Here is an 18731-nt window from a genome sequence, read left to right on the forward strand (position 1 = left end):
GGGGGGAAAAAAAAAATTCCCGAATCCAAGCCACACCTGAAATTTGAGACTCTAAATGGCAAGGGGAGAGTACAGTTTTAGGCCGTACCTCCAAATCGAAACAAAGTTGGTCCATTGTAATATGAGACACAATTTAGGTCGAATGAATGATGATACAGCTACAGTAGTTTGGTTCGAGTCGTAAGCTTAGCAGTTAAGCTTTACCAGGTAGCCATTGCTATGCATTAGGCGCTCCGTCCATATTTATATGGGTACCCTTCCTTTTTCACGTGCTTCGTCTGTTTTGAATTGATTGCTTATTTTTCTTTGGTCTGATAAGTGCCATTCTCTTTGTTATAGGTGTTTACGTCACTCTATGCTGAAAATGCATTATTGTACTGTGTCATGCATTCTTTGTCGCATTCTGATAATGAGTGTCTACAACCTGTTGCTGCTTGCGGCATGGCTTGCTTTTGTGCGCGCTACTGCCGCTTACAATGAAAAAGAGAGATATTGTCTCATTAGCGAAACGATGGCAAGAGACTGCTATTTGTTGTTACTTACAATGCTGCTTTCTTTGCTAATTATCAACAAGTACCAAATAATAGACTGCATATGATAGAAGATGTTCTGAATGAGAGTTTAGCGAAAATGTTTCTCCGCTTGAAAATCTTTGCAGACGCCTCTTTAGTACATTACATTCTGCACAGAAATTAGAGTCATCTTAGATTTCAAAATCTAGTCAATTACCATGCTTCATTTCTGACTGTATCACTATTAGGCATAAGAATAATACGAATATAAACATGACATGATATGTATATTCTTCTGTGTTTGCTGTTGTCTCACTCTAGTTTCATAGTTTATTAGGCAGACAGGATTTAAATGAGATAGCAGCAAACACGAAAGAATACATGGCAAAATGTTTATATTCGTATTATTTGTATGGTGAAGAGAATACTGCATGTGATTCACAATTCATAAAAGCTCCTATTAGCAACCATCTCTTCTCACAGGTAGGAAAAAATTCAGAACGTAGAGTTGACCATATTGACAAACATCCCAAACAGTCTTGCCAGTCGCATTTTCGTAGTACACTAAAATGCTGCTACATTCGAAGATGAAGAATGTGGAATTTGTATTTACTTCATTGGATAATGTATGAAAATGCAATGGTCGAAACTCAGGGCGGAGAAAAAAATCTCATCTTCCACCTTTTTTTTTTTTTTTTAATTTATTTACTGACACAGAGGTTTTGGCGCCAGTATTTATCTTTGTGCCTGCAAAGCGTGCCTGTGTAGTGCTACTTATATCCGATGGCAGAAGTTAGTTGCAGCGGCACCTACCAACATTTTTCAGAAATTCTGCTTACTTTGCACTCGATTCTAAGCTGCAGGCAGTTTTTTGGATTACAAAAACCGGAAAAAAAGTGCGGCTTAGATTCGAGTAAATACAGTATGCAGAATATACGAGGGTGAGCCCAAAAGTAAGGTCTCCTATTTTTTATAAGTACATAGACCTGTTTATGTCTACAATGGTTTACATCAGTTTACAGCTTGAACATTTAGCTATTTTTTGACATAATCACCATTTCTGTCGACGCATTTTTGTAGACACTATGGCAGTTTTTGTATACTCATGTCATACCAGCTCGCCGCCATGCTGTTCAGAAAATTATGAACCTCTTCTTTCACCTCGTCATCGGAGCTAAATCACTGCGACCACAATTAACACTGACAGGCACTGTGAGACTCTTAAAAAAATCAAATGGGAAATTCAGGACTGGAGAAGAGGAATGTTGAGCTAGGGCGTACACATCCTCCATGACAACGCTTGCCCATATATCGCTCGGCAAACTGTTGCTCTCCTGCAACAGTTTCAATGGAACATAATCACCAACCCACCCTATAATCTTGAATGGTACCCAGTGACTATCACCTGTTCCCTACGTTAAAAGAACATTTGCCTGGAAAGCAATTCAGCTCCGATGATGAGGTGAAAGAAGAGGTTCATAACTTTCTGAACAGCATGGTGGTGAGCTGGTATGACATGAGTATACAAAAACTGCTACAGTGTCTACAAAAATGCGTCAACAGAAATGGTGATTATGTTGTAGAAGTAAACAGGTCTATGTACTTATAAAAAAAAATAGGAGACCTTACTTTTGGGATTAGCCTCATATGTCTTTACCAACTGTGTCTGCCCAGTAGGTGAGCTATGAGGCTCTCCTGGGTGCCTATGCCACATGGTGCAGCACTGGAAAAGCATTCTCTATAGTGTTAAGTGCCTAAGACAGTGGATTGTTCAGCCAGTTGCATGACAGAACAGTTGTCCTATGAAAGCATTAAAATTCACCACTTTTCTCATAGGTAATTGAAATCATGTGAGTGAAATATATGTGTGATTATATATATTAAAATGAGTTAGTGCTTTCTTTGTCTTTAGTAACTAGTCTTCAGTTGGTTTGAAAACCCCCTCCTGAGGACACCACATTACCATAGGCCCCTTCAGTGTTGGATGGAAGGGTTTGTGTTCCTCTGTGACACTGGAGCCTATGTCAGAAGTAGTATAACTGCTGCCAGGACCACCCATACCGGACAAGTCTCAGCAGAGAGGCATTGCAAAGAGTGTTTCACAAGTTAGGGAAGGATGGACTGCTTTTTTTTTCCTCAGAGCACTCTGGCAGCAGTGGTTGGGTATAAGCACAATGGCCCCACATTTCCTGAGCTGGGGACAGACCAGTGCAGCCAGACTTCTTCTGCCATAAACTTTGAATATACTTCAGAGAACATCACTAGGCATGATGGAGGAGCTTTGTGTATTCCACAGAAGAGGAAAAACTTGGCTTTACCACATGGTCTGGGAGGAGGAGGGGGGGGGGGGGGGGGGGGAGAGGTCCTGCAACTCCAAGGTGTACTGATGGGACAAATGGCTGTTGAGGTAAAACAGTCTGTGGCAGGCAGTCTCTGTGCACCTACCATCACAAGACAGCACATAGGACATTGCCCACTGACACACTGTCTCCTCTTCTGGCAGAGGAGCAAGTTTCTGGTGTGCCATTTTCATTTCAGCAGGTTTGGCTATTTGTGTTTGATATACAGATGTAAGGGCAATCTTCGGTTTGACTGGAGACCTGCCCACCATCCTTGCAACACGAACAACAGTGTAACATGGATTCTGAAATTTTTTGAACTGTGTAACATGGATTCTGAAATTTTTTGAACTGTCGGATCTCATCCCTAAAGTGCAGGAGAGGGGAGGTCAGCGTGATCTGAATCTATAGCATGCCCAGAAAGTTTAGCATTCTTATTAGTCGATTTTCACTCTTGTAGTTGTGTCATGGTGGTTATATTTTATAATTGATAGGTGGACTTTAATTAACTTTAAACAACTCTATTTGTGTGGACAGCCTTTGTCTCCCCACCATGAGAATGCCATGCTGACACTTTATAAGAGCACTGATGACCATGCTGTTGAGTGCCCCACATCCACCACCACGAACACCACCACCACCACCACCACCACTGTAGTAGCCACCAGAAAGATCGCGGGAGGCGCACATTGGCACGGCGCATCACGGACGGTAGTTGCCGCAAGTAGAGTCCCGTCCACCAGAGGGCACGCGAGAATTCGGACGCGACCTCTGCTGGCATGACAACAACAACAACAACAACAACAACAACAACAACAACTCCGGCAGCACGGGCCGTGCCCAGTCAGTTAACATCGGGCATGCCTAGGACACAGTCCCGGTCTACACTAAGTGAAATGCGACGTAAACGTGAACAGTGTTACTACACAATTGGCGACGAGTAGGGTCGTTCTTTCGCATGTTGCGTTGTTGTTCCAGTTTCGCAGCTTCTCCACGCCATGGAGGATTTGGTGCGAGTTTTGGTTGCGCAGCAGACGGAACTCATGGCCACCATGAAACAAGTGCTTCCGGCGTTGCTCTCCATGCCGTCTGCTCCGGCGCCGTTCCCTCCTCCCTTTCCCCCGTATGACGAGACGGCGGAGGATTAGGACGCATATGAACATCGCCTTCGGCAGCATTTCCAGGCGTTTCATTTTGCCGATGCGGAGGTATGTCGTGCTCTCTTCTTGTCTTGGATATCTCCCTCGCTGTATCAAGTTTTGCGGCAGCTAGCGCCGTTGCAGGAACCCTCGTCCTTGTCTTTTGACGCATTGTGTTCATTGCTGTCTTCATATTATCGCCGCCGCACGCATGTTGTGGCGGCTAGGGTCGAGTTCTATCAATGCAAGAAACAGCCCCATCAGTCTTACCGGGCATGGGCCACTACCCTGGCACGGTCTTAGTCGCAAGTGTCATTTTGTCACGGAGCAGTCGCGAGAGTCATACGCCCACGTTATGGTACGCGCCGTCATTGTTCGTTCGGCCCCTGATAGGGAGGTCCGGCAAAGGGCCCTGCAGTTAGAAAACCCTTACCTCGAGGAAGTCCTGTCCATTGCTCAATCGTATGAAGTCTCTCATGCAGCAGGTCAACAGCTGGAAGCATGGTGCGACGTCGCATAGGTTCAGGGCGGCGCGGCCGCGTCCACTGTGTCAGGGGTGGACGACGTGCGAGCGGTACAATCCGGCCGTTACGGCCGCTCCCGCATGGCGCGTAAACAGAATTCCGCCCGCCGGCCCCTGTTGCCGTCCTGTGCGTCGTGCTATATACATCATGATCGGTCAGAGTGCCCACAGCGTTGGGCCGTTTGTCGCAAATGTAATAGAAAAGGTCACATTGCTAAAGTTTGCCGCTCAGCCTCAAAAGAATCGAAGGAAGCAGGTACAGAGGACATGGACGCTGACATTCAGGAAGTTTCATCGGGCCAGGCTCCCGACGCATCGGCACGCAAACTCTTTATCGAGGTGTCGGTTCGGTCACGCCGGTTACAACTGCAAGTCGATACGGGCGCGGCAGCTTCGTTGTTGAATGCACAAACTTATTCCGACCTTGGATCGCCCCCGTTGGCGCCAGTTTACCGGCGTCTACGCGGTTATGGTAAACAGTTCATTCCCCTACTGAGTCAATTCACTACCGACGTGACTTACAAATCAGTCACTCGGCCTATTACTTTTATTGTTGTCAGTGATGCGAGCTCAGCTAACCTTTTTGGCCTGGATGCCTTTCAAGCTTTCGGTTTTTCTATCGCTGACACCATACAGTTGGTCTCCAAAGACGTTCCCTATCAATCATTGGAATCTTTGATCTCCGACTTTCCAGATATTTTTGAGGAGGGCCTGGGGCGTGTTTCAGATTTTGAAGCTCACTTAACGTTGAAGGCGTCGGCTTGCCCGCGTTTTCTACGCGCGAGGCAGATCCTCTTGGCTCTCTGCCCTCAGGTAACGGAAGAGCTAGACCGGCTGACAGCCCTAGGGGTTGTTCTTCCCATTTCTTCCAGTGAGTGGGCTTCGCCCCTCATTATTGTAAGGAAGCCTCGGGAAAATTACATCTTTGTGGCGATTTCAAGGCCACCATTAATTCCCAATTGGTGGTGGACACCTATCCTTTGCCTCGTGCTGATGAGGACTCCAAACGGTTGGCGGTCGTCAACACCCCGTTTGGCCTTTACCAACACCAGCGGTTGGCCTTTGGAATATCCAGTGCCCCGGCGATATTCCAGCGTTATCTTGAGCATGTCACGTCGACAATTCCCCATTGTATTAATTACCTGGATGACATAATTGTCACAGGCCGCAGCACGAAGGAACACTTGCACAACCTTCGCACCCTCTTTCTCAAATTCAGGTCTGTGGGCTTGCGTTGCAACCTGCATAAGTCAACCTTCTTTCAACCATCCATTGAGTATGTGGGCTACACCATCTCTCGGCATGGTATCCAGCCATTAGGAAGTTTGGTCCAAGGTATCGCCAACCTTCCTCGGCCAGCTTCGCTGAAAGAGTTACAAGCTTTTTTAGGCAAGATAGCCTATTACCACCGGTTCATTTCCAGGGCTTCCACTATAGCCCACCCCCTGTACTGCCTTCTGCGCAAGGGTGTCCCTTTTGATTGGTCGCCTGCATGGGAGTGAGCGTTCACCTCGTTGAAGGGCCTCCTCATGTCAGCCCCTTGTTTGGCTACTTTTGATCCCCATAAGCCGTTGGTCCTGGCTACAGATGCTTTGCAGTATGGGGTGGGGGCAGTCCTGGCCCATCGCAACGCAGATGGTTCCGAGCAACAACTGGCGTTTGCGTCTAAAACGCTTAGTCCCGCGCAGGCCCATTACTCCCAGGTGGAAAAAGAGGCTTTGGCCATTGTCTACGCTGTTACCAAGTTTCACCCTTTCTTGTATGGCATGAAGTTTCAGTTAATCACTGACCATAAGCCGTTAATATCGTTATTTGGCCCCGCCTCTCAGATTCCGGATAGGGTGGCCCACAGACTACAGCGCTGGGCCTTGTTCCTCTCTAAGTACCATTATGACATTCATTTTCGCCCTACAGGACAGCATGCCAACGCCGATGCTCTCTCCCGTCTTCCGGTGGGCCCGGATCCTACGTTCGATCGAGAGGAGATTATGTGTTTTCATTTGGATGTGGCATCCCACCAAGCGGTTGATGGCTTCCCGATCACTAGTTCTCGAGTAGCCAGGGAAACGGCAGCTGACCTGGTTCTCCGGCAAGTAGTTCGCCTCATTCAGCAGGGGTGGTCATCCCACCTTCCGGGCCGGGCCTCGGACCCTCTTCGTAATTATTTTCTTCTACGGTACCGCCTCTCAGTCTTGGAAGGCGTTTCCTTCTGGCTACCAATGATACAGCTCCTCGCGTGGTTGTTCCTGCAAGTTTACAACAGGAGGTCCTCACGTTATTACATGCGGGGCACTGGGGTGTTTCCCGTACTAAAACCTTGGCTCACAGACATGTGTACTGGCCCGGTATTGACAGAGAACTTGAGCACTTGGTGGCCGCCTGTTCCCAGTGTGCGAGCCAACAAGCATCTCCCAGGGCAGCGTTCTCTTCATGGCCGCCGGCAACCCAAGCATGGGAACGTGTTCACATCGATTTTGCGGGCCCGTTTCTCAACGGTTTTTGGCTCATTGTCATTGATGCTTATTCCCGATTCCCATATGTGGTTCGCTGCTCCTCAACCACTTCAGAAGTTGCAATCCAGGCACTAGCAAAAATCTTTTCTGTGGAAGCTCGGACAATGGACCGCAGTTTATTTCACAGACCTTCCAGGATTTTTGTAGGCGCTTCGGTATTCGGCACGTTTGCTCTCCCCCCTTCCATCCACAATCGAATGGGGAAGCCGAGCGCATGGTGTGCACATTTAAGATGCAGATGACAAAGTATGTGCACGAGTTTCCTGCGGAGGAAGCATTGACGTTTTTCTTGACGAAATACCGGACCACACCAATGGGAGAACGCAGCCCCGCAGAGCTCCTCCATGGGCGTCAACCTAGGACTCTGCTGCATCTCCTCCTGCCTGGTCCTCGGCAGTCTTCACAAAACGGAGTACCTGGCTTTCCACTGGGTATGTCGGTCTGGGCCCGTGGGTTTGGTCGCAATCCAAGTTGGATACCAGCAGTGGTCCTGCGCTGAAATGGCGGCCGGCTCTATACCTTGCAGGCGGGGGACCGGGTGGTACGTCGTCACCAAAATCAGCTGCGTCCACGTTCGGGCACCCACCCTCCGCCCTCTCGGACACCGACTTCCCCATTGCCGGCACCTGTGTTGGTTTCACAGGGGACGTTGCCTCCTCTCCGCGCTGTGCCTCTGCCGCACTGCGATGGTTCTCAGCCTTGGCAGCCTCCAGTAGCTCCAGCACCGGCATCGCCATTGTTCGAGATGCCCCAGCGAGAGCTGGCCCCTCTAGCAGGCCCGGTTTCTCAGGAGGTTGGTTCACCTGTGGTCGTCCCTTCCCCTTTGTCCCCACCACTGGGTCTTTCCCCTCCCGGGCTGGAACAGGATCCGGAGTTCGACAGCTTGTCGCCCGTTCTGTCTCGGGCTCCGGTTGTGGGACGACGGAGGCCTCTTCGTGTGGGTCACTTCCAGCCGTATTCGAAGGTTCCGGCTCGAGGGTTGGCAGATCCCCTCCACTCCGGCCATCCAATGGATGTGGAGGTCATCGCTCCTGCCCGACGCTCCACCTTCTGATGCAGTGGATCACAGTGGCTTCACCCCCCGAAGGAGGAGGAGTGTAGTAGCCACCAGAAAGATCGCGGGAAGCGCACATTGGCACGGCGTGTCACGGACAGTAGTTGCCGCAAGTAGAGTCCCGTCCACCAGAGGGCACGCGAGAATTCGGTCGCGACCTCTGCCGGCATGACAACAACAACAACAACAGCAACAACTCCGGCAGCACGGGCCGTGCCCAGTCAGTTAAAATCGGGCATGCCTAGGACACAGTCCCGGTCTACGCTAAGTGAAGTGCGACATAAACGTGAACAGTGTTACTACAACCACCATGATTATTCTGGCAATTTTACGTTGTCCAGTATAATTTTATTCTATTTTCTGCCCAGAAGGATAATCTTTAGTGTCAGATTGTTGGATTACTCTCTTCACCATTTCCAGAGTTTTACATTTATGTATAGTGGACATCTCCTTACACTTTCATTTCCTCTGTGTGTATTGTTTTCCTCTTTTGGGTGTATGTGCTTATAGCTATGAAATCACAGATTGTTGCTTACATTTATAGAGTGTAGAATAATAACTGCTCCTAGTCACAGTAAAATGTCATTTCATTTAATACATGACTAGTTTTTGGTTTGTGCCCATCTTCAGGTGATTTATAATCAGTTATATGTTTCCATACTCTATGTTGGAGATCAGTATAGCTGGAGTATCCATATCATTTCCATGTTACATTTATCACATTTTTTACAAAAATATTTCTGTTTTTTGCAAGTTAATTGAATATTAGTCACCTTGGTAATTATTCGTTCTTCCGTATTATGTCTTTGATACAGTAGTGGCACTTTAGATGTTAGTAGCTTCAGAAGCACATGCACTCACATCATCCACTGTGTTTATGTAGTAAAGTATGTAAACACATTGGATGTTGTGATTGCATGTGCTTCTGAAGTTAACTAACATCTAAAGTGACACCACTGTATAAAAGGCGTAATGTGGAAGTATCAATAATTACCATGGTGACTAATATAAAATTAATGTGTAAAAACTCAAAATATTTTTGTTAAAAAACATGATAAATATAATGTGAAAATGATATGGATACTCCAGCTATATTGATTTCCACCTCTGAGTATGGAAACGTGTAAATGAATTTAAATTACTTGAAGATGGGCATAAGACTGAAATCAGTTGTATATAAAATTAAATTGACTTCCATTGTGAATAGTAGTGATTATTATTCTACAACCTGTAAAGGAACAGTCATGGGGTTCAGCTGAATTCATTGTGGATAAAATTCACATTGCTTACATTTACCATACTTCATGTCCACATGTAATGGAATCTGTTCTTTGTTTAACAGCTATGCTCATGCCACACAAGACAGAGACACTGAATATTGTGTAACTAGCAACTAGACATCTTTATTAACCATAAAATCTCATGTACACAATATCAGAAGTAACACCAACCAAGTTTAATTCTACTTCCACATGAAGACATCCCCAATAACACTGAATGAAGTATAGAATGGTACAAAGTCTCTTAATCATAGAACACATCAATATACATTTAGTGATCACTTATTGACACAGGGGTGTTTTGATATCTACTGTCTGGTAGAAGTGGATACGGAAAATTGATTATCATTCTTATATACAGGTGCTTATTCGTCGATGACTTGTTAATAAATGGTAAAGGATCTAAAGGATCTAAGAGACACATCACACAGAGGTTAATGCCTATAAATTTGCTCATCTAAATGGGAGTAAGTGCTTCTTGTTGAAATGTAGCAGTAGTAAACTTAGGCATAAATAAATTTTTTGTTGGATTTTGCATTAGAAAAGGATATTTGCAAATAGTTAAACAATACCAACTGTATGGTGCTGTACATAATAACCTCTCTAAGCCATCTGACAAATTATACAAATATTACCAGAATATATTGTATTTGAGAAATAACTTCAGTAAGTAAATATCGCCTTAAAAAGGAAAAGAAAAATTATTTTATAATGTAGCTTCTTATTCCTAAAAGAAAAAGTCTTTTTGTTGTTGCACTCAAAGATTATTTAGATGTAGCTGAGGGAATTGCTGGACACAGCAGAAATATTCTGCTGAAGTGTTAACACTGATGTAGCTGGTGTGGATGAGGAGCTGCAGTGGGCACGATATTTAAGCAAATCTCAGACAGTTTTGATTGATGTGCACATGCACATTATAAATAAGTGCAAGCATTATTTGTCAATATTGCAGACATTTTTCTGTCAAAATGAGTCAACAGAAAGCGTGGAAGGAATTGATGTGGTTCTGCATTTCAGCAGCAGTTTTGTTTGATGATAAAATTAATATCATTGTTTATGAAAACATTTTGGGCAATTACATGTTTTCTGCACCATGACAACTGTCTGACCTTGTGAGTGCCAGCATATCTTCTTGACCAATACAAGAACTTTTACTTTTTGGTTTGAAGAACGTATAGTGTTTCCTGGAATGATCTCAAAATCGTGACCAGAGCTCTATCGGACATCATTAGGACGAACTAGAGCATTGAATGCAGCAGATCAATTCATCCAAAAGCTGAGCAACAACTATTCACAAATTTTTCTTTAGGGAGGAAGGATACAGATTCCTCATTTGCTGTATGAGAAATCATAGTAAAGTGTTTCCTGAAAATTCCAGAGAAGAAATATGACATTATCTTGATTGCACTTACAACACTCAGTTAAGTGTTTGGATGCGCGCGCGCGCGCGCGCACACACACACACACACACACACACACACACAGGATGATTCAGGAGAAATGTCATATAATTTGGAAAGTAATTATACATGTGAAAATAAACCAAAAAAGCCCTATGAACATGTGTCTGATTTTCGATTGTTACGGAACTGGATAGAGTTGATGACCACACACATCGGTGAATGATTATGAAGACAAATATGAATATTATTTTTATACTGTGTGCTAACTGTGAGTTGGCCAATTGACTCTGTAGGCCTGAGTCAGTAGAAGTCAGAAGACTTTGGCCGGTAGCCATTTGTACTGTGTGAGATAACAATTGTTGCCTGCTGTATTGTTGTTTTGTACTTCACTGTTCTCACTGTTTACATATGATAAAAGTACATAATTGTTGTAGTTAGGATGTTTATTAAAAATGTTGTTACATATGACAATTTCAGTTCAGGTTACAAACAAAATTAAGTGATCTTTATCTTTGTGAATGACTTCTGCTTTCATGGAAACATATAGCACTGGCAAGGCTCCTGCTCTGCAGGAGGAAGATGGGGCTTTATTTATCAATGGATTTAAGACTGTATAGTGTAAAAAAGATATTGGGACATTCTTTAATTACTACACACATTTCTTGAATATTTTTACATACACCATTTTAGCAAAAAGTTATATTACACAATATTTTATTACTTTGACACTTAACAAAAACAATCTTAATTGGTGCTACAGTGTTTTTTATGCTCCCTTGCTGTATATAAAAACAAAACTGTAGCACCAGTTAACATTGTTTTTGTAAAGTATATAGGGTAATAAAATATTATGTAATATTACTTTTCGCTAAAATGATCTGTGTACAACAAATTCAAGAAAAAGGGTATAATAATTAAGCAATGGCCCAATATAATTTGTAAACTGTACAGTCCTAGTTTCACAGGATCAATAAGTGAGTAAATAAATAAATAAACCCCCACTTGGGGGTACCTTCAGCAGTGCAGGCACTCTACCTGTGCTTCATGGTTCCATGAAAGCAGAAATCATGAACATAGCTAAAGATCGCTTAAATGTTGTTTGCAATCAGGACTGAAATCATGGCCCTTCATCCTGTGGTGGTTTATGTAGGGGTCAGACTTACTTCGTCCACTCCATCTAGCTTATAGTCAGCACACTGTGTGTAGTACTGACACAGCAGTTGTTTGGTGGATAAATTACAAACACTCTTTCTTTTATTTTGCATTAATTTTTCTAAATTCCACAACATGAAAGGTTTTATGAATAGTATATGTGTAATGATGAATATTCATCTTCTGTTCAGGTTTGGTAAACAAGCAATTAGGATTGTACGATGAAGCTCTGGAATGCTTTTTCAAACTTCAGACAATTGTGAAGCATCATCCACAAGTTCTTTATCAGCTAGCCAATCTCCATGAACTTGTTGGTGATGTCGATCAGGCAACTGAATGGTATGTTAACTACAGATTCTGAATACCTATGTATGTTTTTTGTTTTGAGACAATTATTCGTAATAATCACAAGTAAAAAATTTATTGTGTCGGTTTCAAAGCATCCAGTATTTTAAAAATGAATAGTTGCTCATAATCGCAATAGAAATATGTCATTCCACTGTCATGAATAAAAAAAATAAATACTACCAAAAAGGTGGTTTGGCTAAATTTTTAACTAGGTCCATGTAAAATTCAACTTTCTGCAGTTTGTTTTATGAAATTTTCTAAATTACAGGACTAGTGAATCTATTAAATCTTTTGGTATCTCTCAGTTTTCTGATACCTAATAAATGTACTTTTTACCTGTTATGTGTTTGGATTGGTATCCTAATTGACTTTATGCACATGTAAAAGCTTAACATGTGAACTAACTGGTGCCATGTCTGATCATTTTTCCCATTGTTGCATCTTGTTAATCTGCCTGATGGTTTTTCCCCATTTTACAACATTCATGCACTCCAATGTCATGATTGTTAAAGAAAAATAAACAATGACATTGTTTAAACAACTGCTCCCTTATATGCTGTAAATGTCTTGTTGAACATACAAAAAACTTAGATAGGAAAATTTAGATTTTGCTTTCACCTTTACTTCTGGTACCTGCTGCCTCGGATTTTAGGGAGAGGATTTTAATGTGCTGCTGGGTGACTGGCTCACCCAGGTTTTAGGTAAGAGGTCCACCAGTCACGGTTACCTACTTGTTTCACTTTGATTTCTGTTCTCTTTTCCTTGTGTCTCCTTTCCTTTTTTAGTGTGTTTCTTCTCCTCTTGTTTTGCTCTGTATGTGAGGATTTGGAACTGCATCAGGTCTGTGTCTTTTAGCCGTTCTCCTTGTTCGCTGTCCGTCTTCGTCCCTTCACCGCATGTGTTCCTGTTTCTATGCATTTGGGCACTGATGACCATGCTGTTTAGCGCCCAAAAACCTCAAACCGCACACACACACTTCTGCTAATTTCTCAAGTTTTATTTATTTGGTTCTCTATTTTTCATCCTTAATAGATGTGACAGAGAACAAATGAAGAACTAAACAAAAATGCAAAGCTAAATTTTAATATGTATTATGATTTTTTTTCTGTTTTCATAATAGTGATGAGCTTGCCTCTTTGACACAGCTAAAGGACTTAGAAATAGGGCTCTCCAAAGTACTTGGTATTTTAAAATTTCTGAGTCACAAGAAATTAGTTGCAGATAAAACCCATACTCCACAATCACCAGCATGCAAGTAAATTTGGATTTTTTTTCTTTAATTTCCTCAATTGTTAACAGGTATCTACAACTTATTGGCATTGTGCCCACTGATCCAGGTGTCTTGCAAAAAATGGGAGAAATGTATGACAATGAAGGGGATAAACAGCAAGCCTTTCAATATCATTTTGATGTAAGTATATTTTTCCGTAAGCAGTTGCTCATTCTAACTGTTTGGACACATTTGCTGATGTATTGTACTGTTTGCAGTCATATCGTTATTTTCCATCAAATTTTGAAGTTATCGATTGGCTTGGATCATACTCAGTTGAAATGCAAGTTGCAGAGAAAGCCATAAATTACTTTGAACGAGCAGCACTGATGCAGCCAGATGAAGTAAAGTGGCAGTTGATGGTAGCCTCATGCCATAGACGGAGTGGAAACTATCATCAAGCTCTAAATTTGTACAAGGAAATTCACCACAGATTTCCAGATAATATAGAATGTGAGTTGAACCTTAATAAATTCGATAATGATGTTTTTCTGTCTGTTTATTCAGTGTTATTTGTTTGATTTGCTCATATGGCTACTCATATTGTATTCTTGCAAGGGCACTCAGTAAAACTTTGACAAATCTTTAGAGATGTTGTCAGTATAAAAAGATCTTTTGGCATCCCTAAAGTATCAAGTGTCCTCCAAGCAATTACATAGGTTATGAATAGTTACTCACATTGTGTCTAAGTAAGCTTTTTTTTACTCTCTTACTTCATTGTTTGAGTGAAGTTGTCCATATGAATAGTTACTCACATTGTGTCTAAGTAAGCTTTTTTTTACTCTCTTACTTCATTGTTTGAGTGAAGTTGTCCATATTGGTGGCATGTTTCAAAAATGCTTAATTGCAACTGAAGGTGTTCACTGTGAAATAAATGTGTAATGTGAACACAAATATTTTACTAAAATGGGAAATGGTTGTAGAAAATTACATTCATACATCCATATTAAGGAAGTAAACTCATTACTTTTGATGTAGTCATTAAATTTTTGAAGATACTGTTTATGATAGATATGAGAATATTGCTACATCTGAGTGAATTATTTATAATATACTCATTCTTTTAGTGAATATTCACAAAAGGCATTAAAATTCATAAATGTTATAGTAATAACTCCACAAACAGCTGTATCTTTAACCAATTTGACTAAGGCTTATAGCCACATCAGGAGCACATCTAAACAATAAAAAATGACAGTTACTGCAGCCCTGTATATCAAAGTAAACAAACAGCTGCCAATATGATATCCTCGGAGTGGTGAAGCAATTTAAATCACCTAATAAAAGCAAGTCTTCCAGTCCAGACTGTATACCAGATAGGTTCCTTTTAGAGTATGCTGATGCAGTAGCTCCTTATTTAACAATCATATACAGCTGCTCACTTGACAAAGGATCCATACCCAAAAACTGGAGAGTTGCACAGGTCACACCAGTATTGATGAAAAGCAATAGGAGTAATCCACAGGCCCATATCAATTAACATTAATCTGCAGCAAGATTTTGGAACATATATCGTGTTATAACATTATGAATTACTTCAAAGAGAACAATGGTCCATTGACACACAGTCAACACGAATTTAGAAATCATTGTTCTTGTGAAACACAACTAGCTCTTTATTCATGTGAAGTGTCAAATGCTATTGTCAAGGGATTTCAAATTGATTCTGTATTTCTAGTTTTCCAGAGAGCTTTTGACACTGCACTTCACAAGACTTAAAATCAAATCGTGTGCTTGGGGAATATCATCTCAGTTATGAGACTGGATTAATGATTTCTTGTCAGGAATGTCAGAGTTCATAGTAAATCATGGAAAGTCATCAAGTAAAGCAGAAGTGATTTCTGGTGTTCCCCAAGATAGTGTTATAGGCTCTCTGCTGTTCCTTATGTATATAAAAGATTTAGGAGACAATGTGAGCAACCATTTTTAGTTGTTTACTAGATAATAAATGACAGCGCCATCTGCAAAGTTATCAGCGGACAAAACAAATTTCAAAACTATTTAGAAAAGATGGTGTGCGATTAGCAGTTGACCCTAAATAATGAAAAGTGTGAAGTCATCCACATGAGTGCTAAAAGGAATCCATTAAACTTCAGTTACAAAATAAATAAATCAAATCTAAAGGCCATAAAGCAACTAAATACATAGGAATTACAATTAAAAATGACTTAAATTGGAAAAAAATACATAGAAAATGTTGTGCAACTAAATATGTAGGAATTACAATTAAAAATGACTTAAATTGGAAAAAAATACATAGAAAATGTTGTGCGGAAGGTGAACCAAAGACTGTGATATATTGGCAGAATGCTTAGAAGATGCAACAGATCTACTAAAGAAACTGCCTACAATACTTTTGTCCATTCTCTTGTGGAGGAGTACTGCTGTGTGTTGTGGTATCCTTACCAGCTAGGGTTAATGGAGTATATTGAGAAAGCTCAAAGAAGGGCAGCACATTTTGTATTATCAAGAAATAGAGGAGAGATTATCAAGGACATGGTAAGGATTTGGGTTGGACGTTTTTAAAATAAGGGCATTTCTTGTTGTGGAGGGATCTCCTCACAAAATTTCACTTACCAACTTCCTCCCCAGAGTGCAAAAATATCTTGTTGATGCAGACCTACATAGGGAGAAATGATCATAATAATAAAATAAGGGAAATCAGAGGTTGCACAGAAAGATATAGATGTTAGTGTTTTCCACGCAATGTTCAAGAGCAGAATAATAGAGAATTATTGTGAAGGTGGTTTGATGAACCCTCTGCCAGGTATTTAAGTGTGATTTGCACAGTATTAATGTAGATGTAGACTACCAGGGCCAGAAGCACCAACTTATGAGAATAGATAAAACCACACGTGTACTTACAAAAATTAAAACATGGTAAATGACATGATAGAGAATATAGAAGGCTCAAGCTTCATAGTTAAAACCATAACATCCAAAGGGCAGATAGTCAATGGATAAAAAGTTGGGCCATGTAAAAAGGGCACACCTATAACCAATGTGCAAAAGCGAGACACAGGAATAAAAGCTACATATTGTCGAGGCAAGTAGCAGAAGGCTTACCAGCATGTAAGCCCAACACAGAGCCACCCAGCAGGTGAGCCACAGAAACCACTGGCCACACTGTATATGTGGACCGAGGTGGTGAAGCAAAGTATATTGCACATGAGTTACAGGTACAGAGAGTACCGTCATGACATGGCATGGGAGAAACCAAAACCACGTCCCCTATACTCTAAGCATACTATAAAAGTTGGAGCTTCGGTGCATCAATTTTGACAAAATAAAAATAACAAAGCAAGCAGATACCACTTATGGGAAGCCTAGAGCAGGGCTGGCCTTGGTGTACCAAACTGTACATGTGCTGGGTGTGCAGGCCGCATGCAGTCCAAGGCTCTGCCTGTATTGGCTATGCTCAGTCTTTCACAAAAGTGTCTGTTAAAGGATGACATTTCATTTAGTATTGCAATGTTGTATTTTTCAGTCAACTCAACTCTCTTCAGTTTAGTGCTGTTACCTTTTGCTATTTGTTCGTGGTGTGGACATTGACAGGTCCAGTAGCTGTTTGCACAAAAACAGGCTGTCTAGCAGTGTGCCTTCACAAGCTTTAATCATTAAAAGGAATGATGGAAGAGCAGCATAAGGATTCTCAATATCTGTAGCGCAGTCACTTAATTGACAGGTACTGGAGAAACAACATTACAGTACCTACAGAAAGAATTAAAATATTTATTTGACAATAAAAGAGCAAAAATTTACAATGAATGCTAGACAGGATTCATTATTCTGTGCATCAAGAAGCACTTTGTACTAAATTTGCAGCCATGGAGCACATGAAGAAATTTGTGGTACAAATAGTAAAATTTCTGAAGCTGCTTGCTTTATTCCACTGTCAGTTGCAACAGTTTTTTATGGAAGTGAATGAAGAGTGTGGAGACTTTATATATTACTGCAAAGTATGTTGGTTAAGTTAAGGGGCAAACCTGGAAGGGGTTTTGATTTAAAACCTGCTGTTGTTGAATTTATGGAGGAAAAATGAGTGCAGGAACAAAGATTAGAATATGCAGAATGGATTGCAAACCTTGAATTTTAAGTGAACTTGACTGCACACTACCCATAGTAAGACTTCACAAGATGTGAAACAGCATCTTTCTGATTTGTGTGGGATGCATTTAAAGAGAAAATCACGCTGTAGAAGGGATAAATTCTGACACACACAGTCCAGTTCTCTAAGCTAAAGAAAACACGAGCTTGAAGAACTCATTGTGCTCTTGAATTAATTACAAAGATAGTTTTCTAAACTTTTTGAGGACACTGCCAATCTTATTTCTACTTTCAAGCTATTTTTGAGACCATTCTGTTTTGGTTGAAAGCATCCCTGTGGTTGTGCAGATGTAACTGATTGATATGCAGAGTAATTCCCATTTAAAGACAAATCCTCTGGTGTTAAAATTGTCCACAACATCTACATGGTTTCCTTCAGATAGTCTTTCTACATCTCCATAATAAGGTTGGAGAGGTGCTACAGTATTTTGATTAACATATGAGTGTGAAAGACCTTTTTCAATTATGCAACTACATAAGTCAAGATTATGTGACAATCTTAGGGTGACATTGTTCACATCTGCCTGCATGCTGACAGTTTGTATGAGATAAAAATTATAATATAATTAAATAATAATGAATTTTTTTTTTTTGTGATTTGTCTTGCTGAGAAATGTGAAATGGAAAGCCAAGTTGTATACTGTGTGACTGCATTTGCAGTTTTGCCCTCCTCTTACTTAGACATTGTGCTGTAGCAGTGGGGAAGTGTGCAGCTAGGGTGAGAGCTATGCGTCTTTTGCCAGGGCACAGCTCATGAGCCGAATTATTGGCCACCCTTGGTCAAAATGACAGACCCAGACACAAGAGTAAATTATGTTTCATGTAAAGTGGTGGCACAATTGAATACCCAGAAAGGAAACTATATTGCAAGAGCAAAGATGCCTCAAGTTAAACAAGGGAGGTAACAGAGTATAATAAACAAGGTTAAATGAACCACTAGGCTCTCACAATACAGTCATAATTAGGTAAAAAGCCACCATACCATAGTTCAATTTGGTTGTTCAGCATGATGTGTGGATACACATAATCTCCACAGAGTCATTTGTAAAAAACTCAGAAAGTCTGCAGATGCCTTTGTATATTGCATTACA

At 41.5% G+C, this 18731-nt stretch overlaps 1 protein-coding gene across 2 annotated transcripts in view; it reads left to right on the forward strand.

Annotated features, from left to right (window-relative positions):
- LOC124600441 (intraflagellar transport protein 88 homolog) overlaps nucleotides 1–18731 on the forward strand; it is a 99200-nt gene that overhangs the window by 60342 nt on the left and 20127 nt on the right. For both annotated transcript variants that reach the window (XM_047136161.1, XM_047136162.1), the window contains exons 12-14: nucleotides 12107–12254; nucleotides 13563–13674; nucleotides 13752–13986. In XM_047136161.1, coding sequence (XP_046992117.1) covers nucleotides 12107–12254; nucleotides 13563–13674; nucleotides 13752–13986 — 495 coding nt within the window. The remainder of the gene's footprint in view (nucleotides 1–12106; nucleotides 12255–13562; nucleotides 13675–13751; nucleotides 13987–18731) is intronic.

This window comes from Schistocerca americana, chromosome 1, assembly GCF_021461395.2.
Source record: "Schistocerca americana isolate TAMUIC-IGC-003095 chromosome 1, iqSchAmer2.1, whole genome shotgun sequence".
NCBI classification, from domain to species: Eukaryota; Metazoa; Arthropoda; class Insecta; order Orthoptera; family Acrididae; genus Schistocerca; species Schistocerca americana.